The 22,678-nt window shown below is 34.8% G+C and overlaps 2 protein-coding genes across 2 annotated transcripts; one reads left to right on the top strand and one right to left on the bottom strand.

Annotated features, from left to right (window-relative positions):
• Positions 1 to 3,390: 3,390 nt before the first annotated feature.
• Positions 3,391 to 5,360, bottom strand: LOC146731587 (uncharacterized). The gene is made up of 4 exons (XM_085492939.1): positions 4,796 to 5,360; positions 4,271 to 4,477; positions 3,669 to 4,174; positions 3,391 to 3,399 (listed from the first exon to the last, which is right to left on the bottom strand). Exons 1-4 carry the CDS (start codon positions 5,358 to 5,360, stop codon positions 3,391 to 3,393), a joined length of 1,287 nt encoding a protein of 428 aa, XP_085349065.1.
• A 1,818-nt stretch (positions 5,361 to 7,178) lies between these two features.
• LOC144355307 (cytochrome P450 3A29-like) lies at positions 7,179 to 21,898 on the top strand. Its single transcript, XM_085492789.1, has 14 exons — positions 7,179 to 7,290; positions 10,849 to 10,952; positions 13,952 to 14,045; positions 14,190 to 14,242; positions 14,590 to 14,686; positions 16,591 to 16,707; positions 17,221 to 17,309; positions 18,281 to 18,429; positions 18,591 to 18,724; positions 18,920 to 19,102; positions 19,508 to 19,728; positions 19,998 to 20,135; positions 20,606 to 20,768; positions 21,382 to 21,898. Exons 2-14 carry the CDS (start codon positions 10,876 to 10,878, stop codon positions 21,457 to 21,459), a joined length of 1,593 nt encoding a protein of 530 aa, XP_085348915.1. The 5' UTR covers positions 7,179 to 7,290; positions 10,849 to 10,875; the 3' UTR covers positions 21,460 to 21,898.
• The last annotated feature ends 780 nt before the right edge of the window (positions 21,899 to 22,678 follow it).

Genomic DNA, 22,678 nt, shown 5'->3' with positions numbered 1-22,678 from the left:
AGCCCATGTAAATTTTGCTGCTAAAACGGGAATTAACGTTGATTGAAGTTTGAAATCATAAAAGTGCCGATTTCTCGGTGTTCGGTTTCTGGCAACTTATCGTTGACGTAATTTTAAATGGCGTTTCAGTGAATAGCGCTACGATGTCGCCGTTTAGCTTTTCTTACTCTTGGATATGTTGGCTTCATATCCGTATTTACATATTTGCAAAATTCTATTGCGTTTTTTCACAAACCTCGCGCAAACCACCAGTATACTCTAACTTTAACACCAAAAAACGTGCTTGAAATTTGTGATTTTCGGAAAGAAAAAAAAATTAATGCAAAAAATAGAAATACGGATTTAAACTTCATGACCTTTGCTTTAAAACAGTGTAAAGTTTTTGATCGCTTGAATGACTGTAGAGATGACAATTAAAATTTTATTCACGTTAGTTGAATTATCAGCCCCGCTGATTTTCAGAATCACGTATTAATATTAGGAAAATACAAGTCAAGAGCTTTCCAAACATATATAGATTGTATGGTTTCTTGTAAAAATTATTCCGATTATAGGTGTTTACATTTTTCATGCAAAAAAAATATCCTGCTACCTTAAATACAAATTAATAATCGAACATTAGTATGGCATAGCAGTTATTTCTAGGTCCGTGCCCTGAAATTGACCTCATTTGACGCAAATATTTTCACCCGGGTCAAATCATTATCTCGTCTTGGATGTTTTTTTCATATTCTGTTATTTTTGTCCATAATTGGATAGAAAAAAAAAACGAACTACAAATACTCCATGATTTCTTTGAGTTCATTAAAAAATAAAATCGTTTTTGTGGGATGGAAACCTTTTGAGGTAAACCCCCACCCCCCCACCCCACCCCCCAAACTAAAGAAAATAAGTTTTTTATCTGACATCGATCTTTTGACGTTGTCCCTTAATGATAGTTAATACTCGTTTTATCCCCCAAAGTGTATCATTGAAACCGCCATTTCGACCACTCCTGTGCCAGCAATCAGTGTTTGGTCGAGCGGTTGGTGTTTTCAATGAGCGCGCGAGAAGAAAAAAACAATAGAATGCGGTCGTTTAGGCGATAAGCGGTTGATTATAAAGTGATAAGTTAGGCAAGATGAGCACTGTAGTTCAAGTGATGTTAGCATATTTATAATTTAGTTTTAACTCGTTCCAATGTTTATTTACTAACTGTTTACTAAAATATAGAACGTTGTATGTGTCTTCACTTTCATGTTGGTTCGTCTGTCGATTTATCGCAAGCAACAACGTGATTTTTCACTTGGGATTTCCATAAAAATAACATGAATCGTTATGGAATTAATACGCACAACATCTCACCATGTTTCAACTTTTAAATTGACACTAAGCAAGGTCTTTTATAGTAGCACTTCTATGGATTTTCCTACTTGAATGAATGGGTTCAGTTATCAGTTTTCACTGATGTCTCATTAACTGGCCCTCTAGAGGCGAAATAACGCCATGCAAAATGGACGTTTGTCGTCTATTTCACAGCCTGTTTTTTTACTCGATATTTAGAACATTTTGCAGTTTTTATCGTCATAATTCATTCTTAGATCTCGAATTGAATGTACAGAGTGACAAAAGCCAGACCTCTGCTCCCCTACGACCCATAAATCAAATAACTGATCACCCAAATCATATTCTAATTACACTTTATATGGCCAGAAATGTCAATGACTACTTCAAACAGGTCTCAATTAACGTGCCGTACTTAAGTTCCAGAAATTACTCTCAATTATTTTAATTTAATTTACAAATAGAAAAAAAATGTTCATTTAAGGATGTATGCTACAAAATAAAAAATCTATGGAAAATCGTTTAAAATACTACAGGTGTAGAGGACATATTACTCTAAACTTATAGAAAAGAAAAAAACATGGGTTAATGTACTAATTTTTAAGATACACAACTCACAATTATGCTGAGTCAGCATTTTTAAGTAGCTTTCATAAATAACTTAAGTTGTCATTTATACTCAGTCTTAATCCAAATTTTTACTGAAATTGGTTTTATCCTATCAGCACATAATATGAGTTCATATTTAAATTTTAAATTCAATTCTAATGAATTTAAGAAATTACCTATTTAAAGAAAACAATAGTTTCCTTCATTTGGTTTTGTATTTTAGATACAAAAATTCATAGAAACTGTCCTACAAAAAATGTCATCCATGGAAATCTCTTGAAATTGTGTATATGTTGAGTACTTCTGAAGTTATTCCATATTATACATTGAAAATGGTATGCTAATACACTACTTTTTGAGAAAAAAATAGTTTATTTGTCAGTTTCAATAATCTTGGTGGCCATTTTGGATCATTTACGTGACCTTTGACCTTTGTCAGTGCCCTTGTCAAGGGCTCATACCACTAATTGAAACTCCATAGACGACAATGTTAACATATGATGAGATTGCTATATGAAAATAGTAAACAAAGTTGAAAACATAGCTCTAAAATGGGAAATCAACATGCCTGTAATCAACCACATGAAAAAAAACCTACATGTTGGCCAGCTCAAACTCTCGCAAAACTCGGGTAAACAAGACACACCTACTGTATTTGGACTGCACCTAGAGAAATCACTGGAAAAACACCAAGATTAGAACATCCAAATACACACAGAATAATCCCACAGGTACACAGCCGCTAAGTAGTAAACAAAAGACCACATGTTAGTCTCACCTCTGACCCAGGTGATCGCGCCCTCAAACAGGGAATACCTGAAAAAAAATTTAAAAATTTCATTGGTTCTTGCTAGGCATTTAAATTGATTAGTGGCATGAGACCTTAATATACATACCGGGGTACATCAAATATGGTCATGTACATCCAACATCAGTAGATTATATTGTTTTATATATGAAGTACAGTTTATATATATTGGCTGGGTGCTTGGGAGAATATTCTTACCTTTCATTGGAAATATAGAAATTCAAAGTCAAGCCACTAATGCACTGAAGTATTATTTTTTCTGAGGGATACTGATTGTATTCTCAGTTAGGGCACAGGTTTGTATGGTGGTGGGAGGGGTGTGGTGTGCTGTAACATACATACAAGGAAAAGTATGACTAGTGTTACATACATGAAGTGACATAAAGATCAGTATTGTTTAGTTGTAAGTAATATTTATTTTGTGTTCAGTTTTTTTAAATATTCATATATCGATAAATAAATACAAGTTGTCCATAAATACTAATATAATTAAATATTTCACATATTTTAAAATCATATAACACTTGCTTTATCATTTTATTAATATACACTTGCATGTATTTATTTTTTATATCTGGATATAAATACATATATTTAGATACAATACCCTTCAATGGACAAGAAAAAGTGTTTTCTTTTCTGAAAATATGTCAATATGCCTGTTAATAAAAAAATAATATAAAATTGAAAAATACTGATAGCATCACTGAATGACACCCCCCAACATTGCATGAATAATCCCATTTTCACCCTATGAGACATTTACATACCAAATATCAGTATAATGTTCTCAAAGAAGTCATGTAACGAATGAATGGATTAGTGAACTAAAAAAATATCACAAGAGTCATTAATCATTGTTTTAAATATAGTTACTTCTTTTCAAAAACTGTGATAGTGACAAGAATGTTTTTTTATGTTTGATTACCTGTGGATGACCAAAATAATCTTCACTAAGCAACTTCACCAATCCATCTATCCCTCTTCTGCTATAAGCCAAGTTCAAGTGACAAAAAGCCAGACCAGAAGCAGCTTTTTTCTCAGGCATACACTTTATAATTACCTTCTTACTTATTAGTTGACTAGGAGAAGACAGATTTTTCTTTTTACACAATAGAAGTTCAAGAGCTTCTATAATAAAATCAACAGAGAAGCTATGTTTACTAATATGGCTGATGTCAACATTACATTTACCAATCAATTGTTGAAGCATATGTACATCATGTTTTGCATTGTGAGCACTGTATTCAGTGTGTAAATAATCATTAACCAGGTTTTCTTCAGAGTAAGATGATCGAGGTGGTAAAATTTCACGAAATACAGAGAGGGTATCAGAAAAGCAGCAATGTTTATGTTTCAGTTTGTCTAAAAGACCATATCTTTGCACAGAACTAACCAGAATCCTAGCATCAAAATTCTTACAGTTATGTGCAACTAACACAGAAATTAATGGAATCCATTATATAAAACTCTCAAGAGCATCTTTCTGTGATAATGTTGGTACTAAATTAAAGTTATGAAACAGTTTACCACATGTATATGTCAACCCAGTTACTTTGGATGCTGCTGGATGTATTGGCTGACAGGGGTCAACATACTCATCAAATATTTTACCATCATAAGATGCAGCAATCTGACAAATTGAGGAATCAATACCAAATGATGTTGTTTCAAGATCAAATACAACAACAGGAGAATCTTTAAGTATTTTTACTGGAAAACTTACAGGAGCATTAACTGGTTCAGGAATACATGTAATATCAATGTCATTTCTAATTGCAATGTTTGTGTTGTATGTGTCACCTTCTCTTAACTCAGTAGCATTACATTTTTTGTTTCGCTCCTCTTTTAATTGTATACGTCTAAGTTTGTATTTTTTGTTTTCTGTCTGCATCTTTCTTTTTCTTGCTTTATTGTCTAGTTTTATTCCCCTCACATGTGAAACAATTCCAGGAGATAGTCAATCTTCTTTGTTAACACTACAAACATATGTGTATCCGCTATTTTTCTGTGAAACTGCTGCTGCAATGCGGATATTTAAACTTTCTGATTTACTGTAATGTCTGTTTTTTGGTGCTTTAGAAGCAACAGTGTTATGAAAGCTTTCATTAGATTGTTTTGAACTCATAAGAGAAAGTTTATTTGCACATGCAGCATAAATTTCAAAAATAGATTTTAAATCTTTACGCAATTCTACCTCAGAAAGATCTTTACCATATGGAAGACGTTTGTGGCAGTAAGTATCTGGCTGACGTTGGTAACCATACCATTTACGATCACATGATTCATGAGATCCAAATGCATGGGGAACAATGGCAAGCAAGTTTTGATTGATTAAAGCTGGCCTACCTTTGTTCTGAGTAACAGCATAGGAAAAACATGTTTGAAAATACTTGATAACACGTGGTGTTAATATTTTGTGAGTTTTTGAAAGTTGATATAGTTTATTTCCTAGACCTTTTTTGGTGTAGTTCATATCTGGTTTCTTTTCAATATCTTGGTTAATTTCTGTTCTTAGTTTATGAATGGTTGTTGTATCATCATCCATAGTTAAAGATACTGTTTTAGCACTAGTTTTGTTAATAGTTTTTACCACTTCAACAGCAATATCTCCTTCCATAGCTTTGGAACTCCCTGTTCAGTTTTTACGACAGTCATGTTTTCTTGTGTTCATATCCCCATTTTCACAAATTTTGCATCCCTTTGAACGCACAGCATATCCCATAATTTGACCAGTTGCTTCACCTATAGCAGCACCATGAGCTGACAGACTGTTATATTCTTTGTCAGAGCCACGGCGCTGCCATGCACCATCAAAGGAAATATGAACTTGATTTTCATGTGAACTAAGTTTTTTGATCTTCAGTTAGAGCTTTAACACACAGTCGTTTTGCAACATTCTCAATACCAACACCTGCTTCTCTTTCTTTTTTCTTTAATGTCTTGTGGTGTATTCCCGGTATATTCAGTGATACAAGGAAGTAATTCACATGAGTCTCTCCCATTCCACTGTGTACCATTCCTATGATATGAAATAAGAAAGAACATAGATTCAACATTTTATAAGATTAGTTTTTGCTGCCCTACATTACTAAAAGTATGATCACCAATATATGAACATAAGAGGTTAATAATTGAGATGAATCATTAGTTTGGCTGTAAATCTTACCGGTGGCTAATTTGGTATTTACATCAAATATAGGTAATCCTTGGTTTGATTTGGCATTCCTATGTGTCGAACCTGTATACACATGGTTTACAGCACCACATCTCTGGCAAGGTATATACAGTACACAACCAAGACCATATCGTCTCTCTTCCTGGCAATCCATCAGAACAAGATGTTCACAACACACAGCACAGGCTTTTAATCCCTCAGCTAGAACAGACAGCTGTACTATTCTGCGTCCAACATTCCAATATATAGCACTTTCTGAAGTAACTTCTGTAAAGATAAATCAGGTTATCATTACAGTCATCATGTAAATAAATTTCATGCAATTTGCACTACTATACTGGCTAACAGATATTGACAACAGTAAGATGTTAACATACTATCTGTGCTATGCATAGGAAATGTATGAATATTTACAGAAATAAAAAGAATCCATTATTCCAAAATCATCATTTCTAAAGGAGCCATAGGCAAAACAGAAACTCTCCCACATTCAGATAAGGTACATGTAAAAAATAACAATAATGAAAATGTTTTAGATCATGGCTTATTTTCAGAAAAAACATTTATTGGGAGAAAATGTCCAAAAATATATATTACAATGTATTTTAGAACAAAAATATTTGACACAATAACAAATAGAAAAAATAAAATTGAAGTATCTACTATAATATGCAAGTATTTTAATTTTAATTTCCTTAACACAACCGCAAGTTCATCATGTTACATGTTAATTTTTTTCTGAAGTGTAAACAGATGAAATTTCAATGCTCTAAATTTATAACACTAGGAAAATAAATAAATGGATTTCAAAACAGCAAAATATAGAAAATATTTGAACATGCTGTTTATTCATAGTTAAAATTGTATCCCCTTGGTTATATGGAAGTGTGAGGACAATCATGCCCTCAAATTGGGAGTTTTGTGCGTATAGTTAAAATTATCAGACGACTCAACCAAAGTTTACGTCGTACACTGACACCGTACGTATGTACCTGAATTTGATTCTAAAACTACTTCAGCAACTTTCTTATGTTAGCGGTTCGCCTGGATAACTGCCAATCTTCTTCTCTTCTCTTTCTCGGTCAAAAAATCTTTAAATTTACGTGCTTTTGGCGATCGCGAAGCGTACTTGCTTGTTGTGGCAGCCATCTTGAAAGTCTGCTTCAAATGCGAAGAACGTATGCGCAGTGCATTTCCGCGCATACAACCTTAATTATATTCAAGAGGACAGATACATCCAGGTATTTGCTGTTTGTCACCATTTCGAATACCTGCATTAAAAATATATATTATTTACACAGCAAACCATTTTTCGATATCACAGTCTACCAGACCTGGGAAGGAGAGCCACACTCTAGATCCTGACTTACTTGTAAGTTAGCCAATTTATACGTTCTGGCGTTTTTCTAAATCAATATATTCATATTTTAATAACCGGTTTTCCTCGCGAAAAATGTTGTTGTTTTTACATTAGAAACCATGTCGAAAATCACAGTATGCTAGAGAGATAAATTTAGGATATTTTTAGATATCATGCATGTTCTTTTGTGGTATCACTATTATTAGACATACATGGTGTAGCCATATTGCTGTCTATTCACGTATCTATTCTATTCATGTTTCTACAGCCGTCGAATAACCGTCAAAGAATCAAATATATTTAGTTTTTAACTATCTATATATGCACTCAATCTGACCTTTTTACCTTGTTTTGCAAAGTGTTATTTTAAACAATATTATAACGTTACGTACTGCCACAATAATGCATCAACACAAGTACGGTATGATTGTCTGATTTGCAAAATACATCGATGTAATTTCTTGATTTCTTTTCCTGATTGTTGACTCTTCACGATGTGCCTCACATAAAACATAACTTTACACCTCTTCGTGTATTTGCGTATGTTTGGTATTACAATATGTTTGTGAATATCTCGTCTTTCGACGATAATTTCGAAAATTTAAAATGCCTATCGACCGTGTCCAGATAATAATTTGTTTTGAATGTCGATCTTCATTGTTTTTTTCATGCTGAGTTTAAGGTGCGTCGGTGGCGACATCTGTCTTTCAAGCCGAGACAAGACAAACATTGACCAATTCATGGTTATCATGTTCAGTAATTTGAGGGTTGGAAACCTGGCACCGCTATTTTAATAAAAACTACATCAACATTTTCTCGCCTCTCTACTTTCGCACCCAAGCAGTCAGCATTTCCCTTTTCACGTAAATATTTCGATAATCATTACTGAAAGAAGCGAGCGACCCTATATATAAATGGAACACAGTCCCGCTTAATCAGCATTTTTTGGCACACAGTCAATTCACATTACATATGTATGATAAATTAACATAGACTAATTTGCTTTAAAGCTGTTTGTTTCTGTTCCACACTTCCATCCCAATTCCAAAAAATAAAATAAAATATTACATTTGATTCGTTTAAATCAGAACAATTACCCAAATAAGTACTCACGTAACAGAGAACACAGTTCAAGTTCCCTTCGCGAACCATATAAAGTGGCATAAATTTGAAGTGTTGTTCAGCATTTAGGGACAACATCAAAAGTTCAATGTAGGATAAAAAACTTAATTCCTTTAGCCATTGACGTCATTGACTGGCCCCGAGATGCGAGATATCGCCAATGCAAAATGTGCGTTTGTCGTCTAATTCACAACTCGATTCTTTAGGGCATTTTGCAGTTTATATTGCCAGAATTCATTCGTAGATCTCACATTCAATATACAGAGTGACAAAAGCCAGACCTCTGTTATAACCCATAAATAAAATAACTGGTCACACAAATCATATCCTAGTTACACTTTATATGACCAGAAATGTCAATGACTGCTTCAAACAGGTTTCAATTCACATTCCGTACTTAAATTCCAGTAACTAATTTCATTTATTGTCAATTTAATATACAATTACATTCAAGATGCCAGACACATTCGGGCTTTTCCTGATTTTTACCATTTTGAATACGCACATTTTCTGATTTTTGCTGGTATATGCAATAAAAATATATATTAGTTACACAGCAAACTATTTTTAGATATTACTGTCGAGCAGACCAGGAAGAAAAACCACACCCTAGATCCAGATTTACCTGTAGGTTAGCCAATTTGTACGTTCTATCGTTTTTCTAAAGCAGTATATTCATATATTGATAACTGGTATTCCTAGGGGAAAGATGTTTTTTATTACAAACATTACAAACCATGTCGGACATCACAGTTTGCCAGAGAGATAACTTTCGGATATTTTTTTTAGATATTATGCATGTTGTTTTGTGGTATCACTATTTTATATACATGTATTAGATATACATAACCCACATGATATATCTATCTATGGCGTATCTACTAACCTGATGTAGACTCGAGCAGCATCGCTATATTTTGACAAAGAGGATTTGACCTCAGTTCAAAAAGAAAAAATAGACTGAGATACAGTGGGGTACACGGCCAATCAGCTTTTTTTGCAAGTTGTGAAAATACGGTAAGCCAGACGAAGGTAGATAATTTTCAGAACCGGAGGTCTTCTCGGAATCATGAATTTCCAACTGTTCCTCGACCTGTCGCCAAATATTTACGGCAACACCTAAATTTGACACTTTGTTTTTTTCTGATGCGGAATAAATTATTTATAAATGTCAATCTCTGTTTGACTTTGCCGTGGCATGTGGCTCGTTTTTACTATCACACAGGGACTGGTTTGTGAAAAACCTTTCACAGATCGAGACGAGCCACTGATCATGACTCAATTTTGATGTCAAATGTTACCGGGCCGACATGACTTTGGCAACGTTATTTCAATAAAAAAAACATAAAAATTGTTCTCGCTCCTCTACTCTCGGTCCAAAGGAGTCGGCATTGCCCTATTTAAAATAACGAAATAACGCCATGCAAAATGGGCGTTTGTCGTCTACTTCAAAACCCGACTTATAATCAATATTTAGGGCATTTCACAGTTTTTATCGCCAGAATTCATTTTTAGATCGCACATTCAATGAACAGATTGACAAAATCCAGACCTCTGCTCCACCACAACCCATAAATAAAATGACTGATCACACAAATCATATTCTAGTTACACTTTATATGGCCAGAAATGTCAATGACTGCTTCAAACAGGTCTCAATTCACATTCCATACTTAAGTTCCAGGAATTAATTTAATTTACAAATAGAAAAAAAGTGTTTTTAATTATATTCAACACATCCGGGCATTTCCTGTTTTTTACCATTTTGAATACGCACAATTTCTGTTTTTTACTGGTATATGCAATACAAATATATATTAGTTACACAGCACACCATTTTTAGATATCACTGTCTGCCAGACCTGGGAAGGAAGTCCACACTCGACATCCAGAATTACTTGTAAGTTAGCAAATTTATACATTCTGGCGTTTTTTCTAAAATAATATGTTTATATATTAAGAACTAATTTTCTTTTCTTACATTACAAACCATGTCGGATATCACAGTCACTTTAGGAAATATTTAGATATTATGCATGTTGTTTTGTGGTATCACTATTTTATATATTAGATATACATAACCCACACGATGAATCTATGGTGTATCTACAGTCGTGATGTAGACTATGGCCATTTGTTTATTGAATTAATGAATAGTTTTCAAATATGCTAATTTCAGTATTATTACAAAATTTTGTTGTCAAACAGTGATATCCATTATCCATATGGTTTAAACTTTAATTGTTCAAACAAATAAATCAACTGATTTGCCACATATATTATAGCCTAGTGGCAGTTTATTTGAACAAACGTTTTAGACTTGTCAAATGAATTACTATTTACACTTCCTACGTCCAGCACTTATACATAACAATATGCAGAATATGCCCATCTTTAAATTTGTATTAAAGGAATGTAAAATTTCATCGCAGATAATTTGTCTTATAGGTGGAGCAACAGAATAAGCACTAAGTGATGGAGCTGCTTTTGTCGTCTCTCATGTCATCCCCCATAAGTTTGATTCTTGGAATAGTGGGATCTCTACTATATCTGTAAGTAATATATGATTTAGACCTGGATTGTGATTGTGTACACTGAAATTTGGTAATAACAAATTGGAATAATTTAACTTTGGAGATTTTAATGAAATATAATTGGAGAAAACATCAGGTCAAAGCAGCAATATTGTATTGCTACCAAATGTACATTGCTTTGTCATTTTGTGTTTGTTATTGCTGTCCATGTCCCTAGAAAGTGTGCAATGGTACAAAAAGAATTCTCATTTCTTGGAACTATTGCAGTTTGGGATTATTCAGTGTGATTATAGGCCTCTCAATATACAGAATGATGTCACCAAACAGCGCCTTTCCTAATCAGGACAATAAGAGCGTGATAAGGGTGAATCAGACCGTTCTATGACGCCCATATTTAACATATCTTTCACCTCCTTAATGACTATTTTTTGTCTATCAAAGGAGTTGCAAATTATGTCTGGAGACCGATACTTAAACCATCATCTGCTTGATCTGGTCTGTGGATATGCATGTTAACAGCTCTAAAGCATCTACTTGTGTGTGCGTAATAAAATAAAATGTTTCTCACCTGTATTCAAGGTCTTTCTCTCATACTTTTTTAATATGTTGGTATAGTATAATTTCAGTTTACCATTTGTGTCTATGCGATAGTCCACCTGCCCTACTCGCTCTTTAATTTCATATGGCCCTTGCCATTGCATACGCAGTTCACCTACAGAAGTGGGCAACAAAAGCAAAACCTGGTCACCAACTTTTCTTTGTCAAAATGCAATCTATATCTCTCATTTAACTTCCTGCTGTGCTATCGGCCAGGGGGATTTCAAACAATTATCATGTTAAGTACATAGTCTTATTGGGGATGGCCTCTGGATTGGTAGCCTCCTCTGTCCACAGACCTTACCGCACACTAGTTCAAAAAGTGAGAAGCCTGAGCCAGCCTGAACCTGCTCACAGTATGCAAACAATATAGGTGATATATACCAATCCCAATTCTTTTTGTTATTCAGTAAACATGTCCTTTAAAGTGGCACTAAAACAATGTAGCAGAACATTGCATTGTGAGTGATTATGAGTAGTAGTCAGCTCCTTAATTGACAACAGCTTACTCACCTCCCCAATCACATCACTCACAAACTGTATACCCTGGTCTGTAAATACTAGTTCCGGGACTACTAACCAACAATGCATATGCATAAGGAACAATGCTTCAGCTACAACTTCTGTTGCACGGATTGCATAATCGACCACAGTTATGATATAGTGATGACCAATTAAAGGGCAGTGGTGAGATATTTGTGGGAAATTTGTGTTGATAAATATTGATTTTTACACAATCCAATGCGCTCTTCTAATGGGTAACACAAGTATGAGGTTAACCTGGGCGCGATTTGTACGAATTACCGCCGGTAAGTCCTTTGATACGTATATCTTCCAATCACCTAAAAATACATAATTAAAGCTTGGTAACGTTTCAGTTTGTACTCATTTACCTGTACAACAGTCAAAGTCGCCACCTTTGTTTATTTTAGACCCATATATCTCGCACATGCGTGGCGCGATGACTCCCACCTTTTAAAGTGCCAAGTTTTATGAATTCAACAAAATCCATCACCTTATTAAAAAGTATCGTACCCAAAGGGAACTTTCCTATTTCCCCTTTTGGATAAGTGTGTTGACAATGATGGGGAGTGAAAATGACGATACAGCAACCCTATTTTAAAGAGGAAATTGTAGATATTTGAAGTGCCAGTATTTATTTTCAGTACTTTTGTAGCCAATTCCCTTGCTCACATCAAAGTTGGATCACTATTTTGTGCTGCTTTTAACCCTCAGTTGTGATCAAAACTTTTAATGAAACACTTTGGACCTTAAGAGGGAATTTTGGTTTGTCCCTAGACCAAAACTGTGATCTTGTCTCTACCCCATGCACTACGTAAGTCAGTTTACTTTCAGAGAACACTTTTCCTACGGTCTTTTTTCCCACTGAGTTCGGATTTTTTCAATATTAACACCCTAGAGAAGGTATGTGACCTCCCGGAAAATTTACCTTGCAAACTTGGCTATGACCGTTTTCTGATATAAGTGTCATAGGAACTTCTGTTTGAACACCCCTTGCCCTTTCCTTGGAAGCCTAGCCTTATGGGGGCATGATGATGCTTCTCTGCCTTATTATTATACCATAAAGGGTATTCAAAACTGGGTCCCCTCCCAGTGTATTATGGTGTATACAATTCAAATTCTGCTATACCAGTCCTAATTCTAGATCCACCAATTAGTAAAGTGCTTTCTTCCTCGCTCAATTGCGATGAGTGCACCTAAGAGCCAAGATGTTTACCATCATCCATTGACCAGGATTTGGTCATGACCCAACTTAGCATACCAGCAACACAGCGTTTTTAGTACACATGTAGATGTATTGTGAATACCAGTGTACTGTCGATTTTCATCACAGCAATCAACGCAGGTAGCCATCTCACCCATAGTATTAAGGGCACTCTCTCCGACTTGCATTTCAACTTCATAACTGCAAGTGTATAGATACTGCTCTCTAGCAAATAAATCCATTAGTGCATCTACTGTATTTTTAATACCTGACGGTTCAATCCATCGTAGCGCCAAATAATGTTTTAGCAAAATTAATTGCGTAGCCGTTTCAAACTTAGCAAGTCTAGATTGTCTGAATTGTCTCTTAATCCTTCCTCGGTAAGATGGTATACTTTTAGCATAGCGCATTTCACGCTCGCCCAATTCTTAGTCTACTCAACATCTAATGCAATATATATGCTTTACCTGACAATCGCCCCATTACATGCGACCCCCATACATCTTGGCTCCATTGGCATAAACATCCATATTCTCACATTGTACAAAATCAGGAAAGTCTTTAATATTAATTGCAAAAGGGGAGGTTTTAGATTTAGGTGTAGTTTTTCGGCTTTTTACATTACCCTAAGACAATTTAACACAATATGTATGTCATAGGGAATATATGAAATATATGTTCGTTCTTTTGGCAGGTACTCAACATGGACATTCTCTACTTTCAAGAAAATGGGAGTCCGTGGTCCGACACCATGGGCACTGATAGGCAACATATTAGAGTATAGAAAGGTAAGGGTCATTTGTAGACAATACAGACATCTTATTGTTTTGTACAGCGGATCAGACGTCCTCTATGTCCTAAATTGAATCATAGAATATTGTATTTTATATTACAACTCGATATTGATTGCTTATAATTATTTGTTCTGCCAGGAAGTGATAGTTAAGCACTTAGAATGGACAAAGAAGTACGGAAAAGTGTGCGGGTATGTCTCTATTTGCATATTTGGAAATTATTTCATTATTATTCAAATCATACGTCATGATACAAAATAACCAATCGAAGTATGTATTTGCAACTAGTCACAGTAAATGTCATGAAAAATTAATTTCGTGAATATTGTGTATCCGTAGTAAAAATATTGACGGTTCTTACTATATTGTCTGTTGAAATAATTATGTAAATTGCGATATCTATCTCATCTGATGATGCAATGATTACAACGTGCATATTCCCATTCGATGCGTCTTTAAGATACAAATCTCAAATCAAATTTAAATTGATATGTTCTTGTATTTATGTTCCTCTTTTTTTTGGAAATTTATAATTCAGAATCTATGAAGGACGTAGTCCAACGTTACTCGTCACGGACCCTGAGATGTGTAAACAGATATGTGTAAAACACTTTTCATCGTTCAAGAACAGAAAGGTAATCACAAGCTGGATGCACACTCAATAAATTTGCGTCGCAAACCTATACACAGAAGTGGGCTACAACAGCTTTCAGTGTGTATAAATAAAGTTAAAGTTTTATGAATGCACCGAACTTGAATGTAATGTAATGTTATTAGCCTCGCCTGTTATATATAATTATTGTTCCCGAGTCGCTGTTATTGGCCCAGATCAAAGGGTGTGGCCATGAACAGCCATTTGCGGAAGATAACATGAGTGGTCTAAAGTAGCGTTCATACAGTGCTTGGTTTGGGCCTGACAATAATTGCCACGTGATTACACAAACACATTTGCTAAATTTATGAATTCGAATGAGAGCTATTACTGCCTTTCTTATGGTCCGATCAAATAAGAAAGGTTTGTGCATGTGATGTGAAAGCGCCGAAAAACCAGCGATAATTTAGCCTAGATTTTCTTTAGAAAAAATGTACAATGATGCACAAACGCCTCGGCATATATCTTCCGCGATTAATTACTTTGTGTTTTCATTTATCCGGTTGAAAAACAGAATACACTAACATGAGTATATTAACGAAAATTGTCGAGTGCTCAGCGCCATAGGTAACAGAGCTATGCGTATAATAAATCCCCAAAGCGAGTTAAAATCACTTTCTGTGGAGTAACGCATTCGAATATATCATCCATCTGTAGCAGTTCAAGTGTCCCGTATGTTATGGCATCGGACATGCATTGAGTAATAAACGTGAGCTATTTAAAACAAAGAAAATGCCCGGAGGAATATGTAGGACAATTCCTCTGCAGAACATGCGCAACTGAAAATCTATAAACGCTGGGAAATCTAGAGCAGAATCGATGAAGTTGAAAAATAGCGCTAGCCGGAGCTGCGCTTAAGGAGGCAACAATGGCGGACTCTTGTAACGCGCGATTTTCTTTTTTTGAATATTTCTGAATAAGATTTATTTACAGTACCGTATACAACGTTCATTGCTACGTGGTATTATAATAGGTGATTTTCCGTTCAACTGCGAGATCTCGCGAAATGCATGAAAGACGCGCGTCGAACGTCTGCTGCAAAAATCAAATGATTTGATTTTGAACTAGAATTTCTTTATTTCGTAGCTCACATCGACCGGCCGATCTTCGACAGAGGAATATTGCTTTCGGATATCCTTACTTAATTGAAATTGTGTATCATCAAATGTGTACAGCTTGTTTTTACGTTCGATTTCACGCATAACGCGTGATTCTCGCAGTGAACTGAAAATGGTCTATTAAAATCATAGTATTATTGTTGGCAAGTGAGGTAACATTTCCCACTCTTGTCAAGAAAAGTTTAATGAATATATTCTCGCCGTTATTAACTCAAAGATGCAATGGGTACCGAAAAAAAGTCGCACGTAAACCAAATCGCACAAAACCAACTCGACGAATACGAGTTCGATTTCAAACACTAGTGATTTTGATCTTACGGTAACGGTGTTGTCGAGTTCGATGTAAAAGTGGCGATGACGACCTTGATCTGTGGGTCATTTCAATACGTTTTCAAACTGAACGTATATATCAGCACTCCACACGCCTATGAATTTTAAAGTTAATCAGCAGTCTGTTTATTACCTATTCAAATACTTTATTTTTGACGTTACCGAACTCATCAACAATCATGCATTCCGTTTATTGAAATGAACTAACGTTACTCCTGGACAGGTATACCTGCAATAAGTAAAAAAAAATTCTAGTGAAATCCCCGCAAACCCCTTTCAACAAAATTGCTAAATGATTACATGTATGCATTAGAAGTACGTGGCCGTGACGATTTTATACATTTTGTTGCTCGGGCGAGTTGGATTTGGTGCGGGCTAACCTTAAATCGTTTGCAATAACACGCCAACTATATCATGGAATTGCTATGATTTCTTCCAGAGCTATCGTCTAAATAGCAAACCAATGAATTCAGATATATTACAACTTGATTATGAGCGTTGGAAGGTTATACGGAAAACGCTGACCCCTTCTTTCAGTCGCTCCAAAATGACACTGGTAAGTTTTGTGATGTACACCTAACCAAATAAGTGTTAACGTCGTTGGATTAAAAATTTTGTTTGACAGAATATAACACTTCACTTCTTTGATTCAGTGATGAATTAAAATTAATTAATTAAACTAATACTTTCCTAGTTTTACATTTATATATATATACATTTTTGTGACTAGGCTTTACAAGCGTGCTCAAGTTGGCACCGAATAATCGTTAAATACAACGTCTTAATTGTGTCAACAGTTTTTAAACAAAAGTCATTTCGTTAGTAAAATGCAAACAATCACGAATTAATTTGTAATTTTATAATGACTAGCTGATTTTACTAACAGTATTTTAAAATTGAACTTGTAATAAGGTTCATATGTAGTAGGGCTCCGAAATGTTAACAGTGTATATACAAAAGGGTTTAAATAAATATATTAATATAATAATAAAATCAGTACAGGTCTTAAGTGTTCGCGAATCTGCATATGTACCTTCAGCTACATTTAACTTTTTCTATAATTTTTCAGATGTCTCCTCTCATCAGCAGATGTGCCGATGAGTTAATAAAAAACATGGAGGCACATTGCAAAGAAGGAAAAATAGTAGAGTGTAAAGAGTAAGTATTTTCACTATGAAATCAAATTCATATTGTTAATATAAAAGTACATATTTAATCGATGTATGGTTCAAAATCATAATTTATAATGTGAAAGATTATTCCAGCAAAGATACTTTAATTTAACAGAAACTTGCAAAGTTGAGGAAAGGTATACTGTCACACCCTAAGTAAGGAAATGCAAATGGTTACACCCCAAATAAGAAAATGCAAATTGTCACACACCAAAAAAGGAATACAAATTGTTACACACCAAATAAGGAAATCAAACTGACAAATACCAAATAAGGAAATGCAAATTGTTACACACCAAATAAGGGAATACAAATTGTCACACACAGATTAAATAAATCAAACTGTCAAACACCAAAATAAGGAAATGCAAATTGTCGCAATTAGTTACAATACACTTACAATACTGAATTCAAACAATTACTCTCCGAAGGAATAAATACAAACTGGACACAAATTGTCACAATCTAAATACTGGACACAGACTGTCTTATATGACACTGCAAATACAGAAATGCAAATTGTTTCAGCTGACCCTCCAAATAAGAAAATAGAAAATGTCACACTTCACATAAAGAAATATAAACTGTGGGATTTATCAGTTGTAAGTTGTATTGTGATTCACATTTGGTTTGAAACTGTTTATATATAGAATAAATAGCCTTTTTATTTGTCCATGGACAGCAAATATGCCACTCAGAAAATCTAGAAGGATTTATATGTGACAACAAATTTGCTCATGAATATCATTGTACTTTCTAAGTTTGTTTTATTTGGCACGCACCCGAATTCGACATATTGCAGAATGTGTTAAAGAGGATAATCACTTGATCGATTAATGGGAAAATACTTCACATTTCTGATTTCAATATTAAAAGGCCTTTCAACTAAAGCTTGCAAACAGTATAGGTACCATTTTAACAGTATTTTGAAAAGATACATACATGGTTATCTTTCAGTTTGTTTGGTGGTTATGTTATGGACACTATTGCAAGTGCTGGATTTGGGGTAGATATTAGTTCGCAATCGCAACCAAAACATCCATTTGTGGAAAACGCCAAAGCGGTATTCAAAACTGGTGTGTTCCACCCGGTGTTTGCTATTGTGTGTAAGTACTTATATGGGGGTTGTTAATTCACCTAGGTTTAAAACATCCCTGGAATATTTCGTTTAGTCTTGCACTGTACTTGGAATAAAGCAATTATAGACATCAATAATATCGCAATATTAAAAGAGCTTAACAATCTCATATATTGTCTTTTTTTCTAGTTTTCTTTCCATTTCTTACTCCACTCCTGAACTTGTTTAAGATTCCATTTATTCCGAAAAAAACTATTAGCTATTTTACTGACGTTATTGAGCAGGCTATAAAGTTAAGAGAAAGTGACGAAGATGCTAGCCAGGTAAGTGATATTACGGTCCATTTCAGTGATATTAAATCTGATAAACGAATCAGGTCATGTACCAGCCAGCCTGCCTTGCATAATAGTTCTACATGACCTAATAGTGAATTGCTTTGTCGTATTACTGTACTAATTATAATGTATACGATCATGACAACATATGTCTTGAATTATAATCAGACGAACTTTTTACAGAGAGTTGACTTCTTACAACTCATGTTAAATGCCCACGATGTTTATGATGAATATGTAAAGAACAAAGAAGATGAAGAGGATGCTGATGATAAAGACGAGAACGGAGGGGAATATATTAAAGAAGACATGCCATCTTCAGTTAATTCGTGTAAGAGATTAAGTAAGGATGAAATAATTGCACAGGTACGTTGAACACAAATTCCTATTCCTATTCCATCTTCTTTGTAACTAAAAGAATCAGCACGACGAATCATATTTCTGTCTAAAATGGTGGCCTGAGTGATATTTTGGTAAAACATGGTGATCCAGAAGATGACTTCACGAGAAATGTTTTGTTGGCTCGGGTTTATTATATATATTATATATCCATTTTTATATCCTGCATCTGCATTCCGGTCCCTTCTCTTCTCTTCCCTAAATACTTTATTTCACAAACCTTACATACTTCTACACTCCTGAACTAGTGTTGTATCTAAAATTCAATGGTGTTTCTAAACTTTCAAATCACTAATTATCCAAGTCATCAGTCATTAGTATGCTCGCCAGTCATGCTACTATCTAATGAATGATCTCATCTTATTACAACAGTCTATTGTCTTCCTGGTTGCTGGATATGGAAGTATCCACGCCGCGATGTCATTGGTGTGCTATAATTTGGCAACCAATCCGGAAACGCAAGAGAAGTTACAGAGAGAAATTGATGAGGTCATGTGTAACTATGACGCTGTTGGATTTGAGGCAGTCAGCAAGATGACATATTTGGATATGGTAATTTCAGAGACATTCAGAATATTTCCCCCTCATCGCAGGTATGTAGTGATATTTATAGTAGCAACCATTTGACAATTTTCAAAATCATCTATGAAACGTTGGAATTTGTGATATTTCCATATTTCAGAACCAGCCGATTACATTTTGGCTATGTGACATTAATTTGAGAAGCATATTAGTTAATTCTGCGAAATGGGAGTTCTGAAGATTATGCTCAATACAGTTGCATTACTAGGAATATTGCATTACCTGAGTGACGATAACTGTGTTCATATTATATGTTCTTTTCTTTAACTTGTACTCATAGACTGATTCGCGAATGCAACCAAGACGTTAATATTAATGGAATAAATATCCCCAAAGGAATGACTGTGGTCGTCTCTCCTTATGTCATCCATCATGATCCAGACAATTATCCAGATCCAGAGAAGTTCATCCCAGAAAGGTGTGTATAAACAAATTTACAAAAATAGTATATTATTTTTATTTGGTCTTTCAACGTGCTGTACGTGTGGGGTAATGACAAATTATATGTGAGTTGTGATCATGCAATGTTTGTCTGCGTTCAACAACACGCTGTTTCGAGCCACCATTTTTCTATAACCAAAACGTTTCTTCTAGAATGCATATTGTTAGATATAGGCTCGTAATTTGCGTGTGCTTATATTTATCCAATTGTGATGTCTGAACAACACTTGAACGTCATCAAAGCGGGGGAATCGTCACTTACGCATGTGTCAGGTGGTCTAGCGTGTCATTGTTTACAAACAAGCGTCTACCCATGAGCTTTTGCGTTCTTAGCGTGTGTTGTTATCATCGCTTGGAACTCAATTCCCGCGCGTGCGCAGGTGACGACCCTCCTGCTTTAAATAAACTAGTAATGAAATTATTCTTTCACATACTTCTTCATTATAGATTCACTAAAGAAGAGAAAGAGAAGCGACATCCATATGCCTGGATACCGTTTGGTGCTGGACCTCGTAACTGTATTGGTATGAGATTTGCATTGATTGAAGCAAAGATTGGATTGGTTCGTGTACTGCAGAAGTTCACCTTTGAACCCTGTGCAGAAACGGAGGTACATACCACGTGATAAGGAATATATCTATTTCCCCCACTTAGGCGGTTATATTTTAGTTGGCGTGGTTTGTTCTATAAATTATTTTTTATATTTAATTATTGTCAGGAGAGGGTTTCTTTTGATATAAAGACTAATAGTAAAATTGTATTTAGATTTCGGAAGAGGTCGGGATTTGATTGTCATTTTGGTTGTTAAATCATTCAAACCTAAAACGTTTATAATCAACATTTCATAAAATACATAGGTAGGGTTACATTTATTGAAACATGAACCACTCGATTATATGTTTGGGAGAGTTGGTCCAATTGCTATGAAGATATGGCTTTTTGGATGATTCGTCACCATTGTAGGTATAACTAAAATGGTTATGGACAAATTTTCATGACATTTATGTTTACTTTTGCAATGAAAATCAATGAATTAGATTTTGTCAGAGACAATTAAAAATAGTGTTAATGCAGACATAATTATAATTAAAACAAGACAAAAATTCATGGCGCTTGCAGAGAGAAAAGTGCAAAATATAAACACACACAATCAAATGGAATAAAAACAACGTTCAAAATGTAAATACAATGGATTTTTTTATTTATTTATTTTTCATTTACAGAATCCTCCTGTGTTTGGTAACCGAGCTATGGTGTCTCCACCGAATGGTATTAAACTCAGAGTTAAATCACGAGAATGAAATCATTACTGCTTAGTTTAACGATGATTTGTGTCTGATAACGTATATTATATAATGTTTTTGTCATTCTTTTTAATATTGTATGCATGCACAATATAGTTAGAACTATAAGATGTTTGGATGAATGTAGTTAGCTGAGTTTAAATATCATCACGTTGTTATGATAGAAACTTTACATTCGCAACATATATTCCAGGAATTTGATAACTAGATTGTTTACTTATTATATTTAGTAGTGGTAACTTTGCAAGGCTTTAACCGTAAGACACATCCCTGGTATACACGTGATCGTGCCAACGAGGGTAGTGATTGGCTGATCGCATGTTTACCCTGTCACGCCTTGGAGACTTGGCTTTTAAAATAAAGAGTTTGTAACCTATTGTAAGATGGGGAATGAAGGAGAAAAATGGGTGAATAAAGCTGAACTATCTGTAATGAACTAATGTGTATTCCTTTGGGTCGAATCTTGTATCTCTACGTGTAAGTGTTATCAGCCAAGCGAGACAAAATTCCCAGATCCATGAACACGAACCCCTGTTCAAAACCCCGAGTGTCACTAGATGTAATATCTGATTCAGTACATATTTCACATGCTTTGGTTACATGGGTCTTATACCGCCAATCAGCAGTCGTATCTGTCGTTATCGTGCTGGCATAATGACGTGTTTCATAGTATATTTTATAGTATATAGGCTATATCTGAAGAAAAGAAGAAATTGATACATCAGTACCTTTAAGGTGTCAATTGAGCAGGGGGTAGTAATAGCTTAAACGACTAATAAATAATGTAAATGGTCTATAATGTAAGAAATATTCGCAGTATCATATATCTGTAAGTTTTATGGTCAGAACAATTGATACGAATAAAAGTCTCCATCACTCTGGTACGGGAAAATCGTGTATTCAAAAGGTTACCCGCTCGATAACTACTATGACGCAGATTTCGGGACGTGACTGCGTTGTGTGATTTTTTGTAGATTTCTGCGTCAGCGACCACGTAAAAAAATAACGGAGACAGGCCTTCACGTGTTATGGAGGTAGTGGAAGGTCTTTATTAACTTGCGACATCACCAATGGCAATTCCTGCATAGAATGACGCCATATTGGGAAGAAAATTCTCACTTGACGGGTTGTTGGAAATATGCACTGCAAATGCACATATCAAATAGTCACAGCAGTTTCTCAAAATCATAGTTTCAGAGTACACAGCATGCATCCC

This window comes from Saccoglossus kowalevskii, chromosome 18 (assembly GCF_978046115.1).
Source record: "Saccoglossus kowalevskii chromosome 18, keSacKowa6.1, whole genome shotgun sequence".
In the NCBI taxonomy this organism is placed as follows: Eukaryota; Metazoa; Hemichordata; class Enteropneusta; family Harrimaniidae; genus Saccoglossus; species Saccoglossus kowalevskii.
This window is presented reverse-complemented; position numbering and strand designations above follow the sequence as displayed.